General features: G+C 35.1%; 1 protein-coding gene across 1 annotated transcript; it reads right to left on the bottom strand.

The window, feature by feature from the left end:
* Positions 1–2,121: 2,121 nt before the first annotated feature.
* On the bottom strand, positions 2,122–5,043 carry LOC113230065. The gene has a single exon (XM_026463797.1). It carries the CDS (start codon positions 5,041–5,043, stop codon positions 2,122–2,124), a length of 2,922 nt encoding a protein of 973 aa, XP_026319582.1.
* Between the last annotated feature and the right edge of the window lie 3,487 nt (positions 5,044–8,530).

The following is an 8,530-nucleotide window of genomic DNA, read 5'->3' as shown; positions in this document are numbered from 1 at the left end:
TCTTCGAAAGATAGACAGCTGCAGAGCGACGTCGAGCTGTATAGCGTGTACTTTGGAGATAGCAATGCAATGTAGACCTTCATTTTAACTTCAGAAAAGGAGGAGGTCTCAATTCGATTGTATGGCTTTTGTTGTAAGTATGTTACGCGTATATCTCTAAATTTGTGAGCCCATTTTGATGATTCTGTTTTTGCTAGAAAGAGTATTGGTCCCATTTGAAGAAAATAAGTCCACCTCTAAGTGTGGCAAACTAGGGGATGAGTCTTGTTTCGCGCACTTCCCGGTAACCTATTTCAATAAAACTTGGCAAATAGTTGTCATTCCACGAACTTTTGAGGTCGGTTTTTCGGTTTTTTCAGTTTTTTCACTGAATAAATTGAGTATTATTTTGAATGCAAATTAAAAGCCGCTCTGCTGGGTATGGGTCTCTTCCAGGTTTACGGCCTTGACTCAATACGGGTTAGGGACTTTACACGTCTCCAGCGGCATTGCAGCGCTTGCCGGGTACAGTTAGTTTTATATAATTTTTGTGGTTATACCATAGAACATACATAATCATTATATCGTAAAACCTTCACAAGTTACGAATACCCTACACGTGTGACGGGAAAGCCATAATAATAGTTCTTAACCTAGTCTTGGAATTGCGATTAACGCAATAGTAAGAGTTTTAATTGCTTTGTAAACTAATTAATAGTATTTCGTTGTAACTGCGAATTGTTTGCGCATGTTATGAGTTTTGTTGTTATTGTTTGCCCTTGAAACGCATTGCGGCCTTCGATAGTTTGTTACGGTTACAGAAGAGGTGTGGCCAGTACGTAACATGCAACTGTTCTCATTTGAAAAGTACCTGTCACACTTGGAAAAATTCGGATCTTATTCATATAAATTTTAGTGGGATCATAATCCCACAAACGCTTTGCTTCTTCCTTTCTAATGAGTGCTGTAAAGTGATGGGGATATACCCACGGAAGAAAAAAAATCAATGACATTGCCTTAAACTCAGTATACTATCAAACTATGTGTTTAAGACTTAAACATCGTTTATTATCAGAACCGCTGTCACTAAAACTCACACAATGATAATATTGAACACATTCCATGATGAATGATAAGTCATAGTTTCTAATTTAAAAATAAAATCTAATTCTGGACTTTTAATATAATTTAAACTTTACCCAGTTGGCATTTCGTTGGAAGTTCAATAAGTACCTATTATTGTAAGTTGCAGCGATTTGACTTCAAATTGAAATTTCCTTCAATATGCTGCCATCTAGCGTCTATAGCTGAAAGACTATGTTCTTCTTTATTAATGTCTCACAAGAGCAGTATTTCATACATTCAATTCTTGTAATGATTCTTAACAAGTGCAGTGTTTTATATACATACATCCTATTCATATCATAATTCCTAACAAGTGCATTGTCGGCGAGTAATTGATGGATGCACGTCGCGTCTGATCGGCTGGTCTGGAAATCTTTGATGAAGTGCAGTATTTCATATACATTCAATTCATGTAATAATCCCTGACAAGTGTAGTATTTTATATAAATTCAAGTCATGTAATAGTTCCTATTAGTAATTTTGCTACTTGTTTTTAGTTGATTTAAGTTACATTTTATAATTTTAGTGTTTACGACACTAGTACTTACGTGCAATCTCATCTTGTAAAAGCGGTTCCAACTGGAAACCAGTGTTACAGCAGGTGAGCTGTAACATATGCTGAGTTGGATCCTTTTCAGCTTATAGATATATGTAATTATTAATTTGAATTTTCTTAAGCTGAATAAATGTTTCTTTCATCCTTTAGACAATGAACATTAGCTTTCACCGAAAAAAGTCGACCATATTGCAGCGGCATAAGGTGTGTGCGGCATAAGGTAAATATGTGTATCCCAAGCATATCCCTAACACTTCACTTTGGGGTTATTGAAGGCTAGAGTGAATGGCCATTATTTGAGAAATGTGTACTATCGTGGGTAATTTGGTTGTGGCTGAACGTGCTTCTATTTTAAATGTATAAAAATGACAATATGAATACCAGGTAATATAGAAGTATAAAAGTCATTTATTCATAAACAAAATTTGCGTTGAGTATACGATTTTCTATACCCAGAACATTTATTTACTGTCAGGCACGTATCGTGTTTCGTTGCTGTAACATGACAGTAAATCAACATACTTCATCCTGTACTCCGCCCTATCAGGTTCTGCTAAAGAGAAAATTGCAGAACATAGGCGGGCTAGGTTTTTTTCTACAGCGTTCGCTGTTTCTTCGATTATTTCCTTGACGTTTTCTTCCGGCGTCCTCTGAATGCCGTAATCCGTCACCATCCACACACTTGCCTGCTTCAGCTGGTCAATGGCGTCGATGCGGTACACTTCCATCACGTCTCCTGGCTCCAATATCGACGACTGATTAGCTTCTATTATTTTGTTGTATTTCTCAAATCCTCGAACATCTCTCACTAATACGTAAGCATTCACATTCAATTCCGGGGTCTCGGTTATTCCTGTCGCTTTCATAATAGCAGTACCTCCAACCGTCGTAATTACCACTTTCTCAATAGTCATATTCATGTTTGCTGTATATTTAATAAATGCATCATCCAGTTTTATTTTACGTATCTTTTTAAAGACTATATTTTTAACAAATTCTGACTTATCGACAAATATTACAGTAGGCTGAACGTCTAGATATCTTAATTCTTCTTTAGGAAATTTAACAAAGTAAGAGCCAAATGGCAAATTTTGAAAATGAACCTCACCGTATTGAACACTTCTCTGTTGAACAAATTTATCGTTCTCTAGTTGAACTATTAATCCCTCCAGTGCGTTTACGTGATCTGATTTCATCACTAGAGTGATGATATTGAGAGATTGGGGAAAGAGAACGCCGTATTTCCCAAAGTAAAGTTCTCTGTGTCGTGCTGGAAGAGAGTGGATAGCGGCTAGCAATTGTTTTTTTTCTTCTGAGAGATAAAAAGACAAACTTCTTTTAAAAAAATCTTTAAAGATAGCTTCAGCGCATAGATCTATAGAAATTAGTGGTTTATTGTTAAGTTCAAGGTTTACCAACCCATGCGTAGTTACCAGCCAGCTGTTCTCATTACTAGAAAAGTCTATAACAGCGTTTAGAGATCGCAGTTTTTGCTTAGTTTCATTGTGGTAAACTTTTATGATATCACCTTCGACCAAGTCGATAATGTCGTCCACTTTCTCGGCTAGTTCTTTAATTACTTTCTCATACTTCTTACCAGTTTCGTTAGTGACTTGTACTGACGCGTAAACTTCGCCATTTTGTGGTATTTGTAAAAAATTTGGATTATATCCTGATATTTTAAATTGTAGAGTTTTTTGTTTGCGAGTAAAGGTAATAGTAAGTAACGCAAAACATTGATCATTATAACCAAAGAAATGTATTACTGGGTCCAAAACCGCACTTCCATTAACGACCTCAAAATTAAACGTAATGGGTTCTTGCTTCTCGTTCACGAATACGTATTGTTGATTAGGTATGTATTGTTGCATCAATTTTCCGCGGAATTCGACTGTGTATATACCATTTGGTAAATCCCTGAATTCGACAAACGATATATTCTGTCTGAGCACTTTTTCAGTTATTACATTAATTCCGTCTTTGATAAATACGTGCATTCCTACATAATTTAAATCAGGTTGAAGCCGCAATGTCAGATTGCCTCGTAGGCCCAAAGGTGCGATGTCCTCATTGAGAACCAGTTGAAAGTTCGAGGAGTAAATAACGCGATGCACTAGCAACGCGCGTGCTGCTGGCAGTATATGAACTGGCACCACGTCTACGAGCATCGCCGCGGCTGGATACATGTTCCATACGTTTGACCTAACAGAATATCCCCATCTATTAAAAAGTGAAGTGTAATCTATGAGGCTGTATTCACTGCAATATTTATTTAGTAATATTGAATTGTCAATTTCGGTAACAAATTCTTGATTAACTGCGCTGCGGTACCCTTTATGCATTTCCGTCAGGGCATTTGTGCCGGCGCTCTGTGTCAATATCAGCAGAAATATTATCTCTGCGCCATACGGCGTCGTGCTGTTGAATATATTGTTGTCTGATAGAAAATCAATATACAATAGCAATTCCGTCGTCTCAAGAAATTTAACGTGAGAAAACGTGTTAGTTAAACTGTCGTTAGGTTTAACATTTTCAAAATATTGGAATTCAAATAAAATATTGTAGAACTTACGCAATATGTTGCCCGAATGATAATAATTTTCAAAGTAGTTGCTGTCGAACAAAGCTTGGTGCATCAAATAGTAATAGCCGCCGGATATCTCATTGAGCAAATCCACTGACGGTTGTTGGATCCACAAATCCAAGTAGCGCAACTGGAACGAGTCGTAGAACCATTTACTTTTCGTCGCAGTCATGAAGTGACGATTTTCTGGAACCTGATTTGTATAAGAGGAGCCATCGAACCCTAATAGTGAATCAAGGAAGTTGATAAAACTTTTGAAGAAATCCAATATGTCATTAAGGGATCCAAATAGGTTATTGTGATATGCAAGATGTTTGCTAAGATGTTGTAGATGTATCGGTATGAGCAATTGTATGTGAGTATTTTTGGCTAAGGCAAAACTGCTGTTGTGTTTGGTCCAGTCAATGAAGAATTTAGTTTCGTTGTCGCCTCGTTGGTAGACGGGCAGCGGTGCCACACCAGCGCAGAGTGCTTGGAACTCAAGGTCCGCACTCGTATTTCCATATGGCGTGTCTGCAAATGGCACCGAATCTGCATGAACAATTATGTTATTCCACTCATTGGTCACTTCTAATCTAAGCGTTCCCAAAAATGAGTGCGTTTCATCAAAGGGCAGCAGCAAGAGCACAATGAGTTTTTCGAATTCTGGGTTTACTTGGCGCACTCTTAGATTGTTTCCTGCTTTTAGAATGAACCCTAAATCTTGTCGATCTTGATATTCAGCTCTTTGAACGCCGGTTTTGAAAACCCATATGGGTTCTTTGATGCTGAAGATTTTGGTTACAAGGTGGTGCTCCATTGTTTCGTCATCTGAAAATAGGCCGAACAAAGTTAATCATTTACGCACGCAAAACATTTACGAACCACATTTGGGTCTGAGTTGAATGAATTGTCATTAGAAATAACTTTTTTATACCTCTTTGATTCAATAGTAAGATTACTGAAAGAAGTTTGTAAAACTAAAATCACTTACAGCTCTCGAAGCAGTTATGAAAACCGTCTGCAACACTGAAAAGAAGATAGCAAACGGCGATTGCAATGCACATCATTCTGAGCTCAGTGTCACACTAATGTTTCGATATTCAAAAAAAAAAAATTGTTTTGCGCTATAACAATAGCATTATGTCCATTAATGGCACAATAGATGTGATCATTGTTTTCTTAAATTAGGTTAACAGTTATAAAAGTGAAATCACGAGCCAAGTTCTCTTAAATTCTAGACTATGCAACACTGATAGTGATAGAGTGTGTGGGTGTTTTTTAGGTTAAGATATGTTTCATCGAACTTGGCTACCGCACTTCCACGCATTTCAGTGCATTTACTATACACTAGTCTTATTTCTGTGTTTTTAATATTATTTTATAATTGTCTGATGCATAGACAATAATTTTTTTTAAATAATTAGAATTATTTTGGAAAAATAAATGTACAACGATCTATGTTTATTAACCAAGTGCAAGAAATGATTAAACTATTAAATTAATTAAAGTATACAAATCATGACAATCGATAAAGGAACTATAAGTACATAGTGACTCATTAAAATTCATATATACCGAACAGATCGTACATGACTTACTGTAAGCTACCTCCCAAAATAAATGGATCACATCCAAAAAGTGTCTACGTGACTTATCTCTTCTGTTTCCGTGTGGTGTCACCTCTGGTGTCAAGAGATCTTCTAAGCTTTGTCTTAATTGAACAATTCATTAATTATACCTACAACTTTACTTTTGCAGTTTTCGTGGGCATTTTGCACGTAAATCTTTATGGAAAAAAAAGGTTTATTTTCGACTTTTTAATCGTATACTTCAATTTGGGACTGTTTAGAAAGAGAGGCGCAGTGAGAATATTCTTTGCAAATAGCTCCTTTTTATGAATAGTGATCCAAATTAAAATAGATACTTTTGTTACTATACAACTGTATTCCGAATGTGCTATTTCGATTCGTTTTGCGCTCCAGATATGCTTAAGTTGTTTTTTTAACTTTTCCTTATGAATTAAATGCTTTTGAAATAGGTCAATGTTCTAGAAAGTCATCGATTTCTTTGGAGTGAGCCTAGTAAGGTAAGCAGGTTGTTTCAAAAGGTATTGACTGAAACATTTTCTTAAGGCAGACCTCTTTATGATACGAAATGATATTATGCGGCGGCGGGAGGAAGGTCTGGTGGTAAGTGACACGCTTACCCTACCTTATTCGAACCATAAATCGCAAAGATTTGAGAGTCACTATACTGGCGGCAAAAATAGGTACTGTCACAGTACTTTCATGGACGAACTTTACAAGGAGCTCTACTGCTACTTAAAATCAGAATTTCCGAACAAACATTAGATCATATTTGGTGGCTGTTGCAATAATTAAATATTATATTTGTAACAATAACTTCGTGTGTGTGAATTGAATGAGCACCCTCTGTAAAATGTTTAAAATATATTAGTCATTTAGTAAAAGTTGTAAATAATTGTAGAAACCAAACTTTCTATTCTTTCGTTATTGTGTGCTCATTAAGTTCTCATTCTTACAAAGGGCCAGTCAGATGTACAAAAGTATTAAGTTTGTATATAATATTATTGTACTAATTTTTAGTAAAGGTTTTGTTAAACTATCGTTTTTAATTACAGATTGGTTAGTGTCTTTTTGAATTTTTTACAAGTACTTTCTTATGATCACTCAATCCGCACTTTTTTAAAAGAAACGATTTCTTACGAACCAAATAAGACAATTAATTTTCGTTTATGTCTAGATTTAGTGAAAGTTGCATATGATTTTGTAAAACATAAACCAAGCCACTGAAGTGTGATGTGAATAATATTTTATTTTTAAGTGCTCACTCAACCCTTACATTTCTGAAAAGTAACAAACGTCAATATCTTTGCATTTGTAAGTATTACCGAGACTATATAATTGGTAAAGTTTTAGTAGTCATTTACTACTAAATATCTGCCGTTTCAGATTTCGTTTTTATTGTTAAATTAAAAAGATAATCGTTTTTTATTATATTATGTATGAAAAATCTATAATGCAAAGTTATGAATATGCCAAAATGATAATTTAGGTACCTAGGTATTAATATGAAGTGTTAATTATTGAGTATACTTACGTCATAGTCATCATAACAGCTTCGTTACCGAGTGAACAAATACTGGCTCAGGCTCCATTATTATATTACTTAGGTATTTATTGAATATTGGCTATAGAGCCACCGCCAACGAATACTTGAGAACTCAAATCGTAACACAAATAGTAAAAAGTAATTCGAATAAGAACTGTAACTACAAATTCGTGCCACTTCTTTTCTCTCATAGTTTTTAATATGATATGTATGCCGAAAAACTATGAGAGAAAAGAAGTGGCACGAATTTGTAGTTACAGTTCTTATTCGAATTACTTTTTATTATTTGAGTTCTCAAGTATTCGTTGGCGGTGGCTCTATAGCCATGTACTATATACTATAATATGTATGTATGTACACACTGCCTATAGTTTTGTAAATATAATTTTAATCTTAGAATAATAACGCATAGAATTATAGTTTCATATCAAACGAACTGTCACAAGTGACGCAAAAATCAAATTCATGTAGTTTTAGTAATTGGTTAATTTATGGTTTTAGTGAATATTTATATAAAAATACAAGTTGAAACGCGTTACTTCCTTATGGACTGTGATGTTAGTATCTATTTTATGTTTGTCTGACGTATTTTTACACTCATTTACCGCACATTTCGTCATTTTTAGCTAAAATTCTTGAGCTGTTCGCGGTGCAAGTTGATCTTGAGCACTGACGGCCCGCCCGCTCGTGTAGGCCCTTTGGGAGCGCTTCAATTTGCCTCAATTAGCGTGTGCGGACTAGGTTTCAATGCGTTATTATTCTAAAATTTTAATAATAATAATAATGTATATGTTATTGTGCGTGTGATTTAATTACCTAGGTTTTTTATTTTGATTTGAAATTTTGCACTGTTACGAATATCGTCGGGGATAGTGCAAACCCGCGTAAGTACCTATTGTAAAAGGCGCGTATCTGCACAAAACCAAATGTTACAGGAGAAAGTTTTAAAGTTATTACTTTGTTATTTCAATTGCTAACACTTTCATTTTTACACAGTAATCGTTAATTTATGTTGGCTACGGACTGCTAATAATAGATTCCCGTAAATCTTGTTAAGAGGGTGCTCAATCAATCGACACACACGTACAATAACTTACATTATTTATATTACTTACATTAAGTACATTACTTACATTAACCACATTCAATCGTATTTCACACACTTGATATAT

Source organism: Hyposmocoma kahamanoa, unplaced genomic scaffold (assembly GCF_003589595.1).
Source record: "Hyposmocoma kahamanoa isolate Upper Pololo Valley unplaced genomic scaffold, ASM358959v1 63, whole genome shotgun sequence".
NCBI lineage: Eukaryota > Metazoa > Arthropoda > Insecta > Lepidoptera > Cosmopterigidae > Hyposmocoma > Hyposmocoma kahamanoa.
This window is presented reverse-complemented; position numbering and strand designations above follow the sequence as displayed.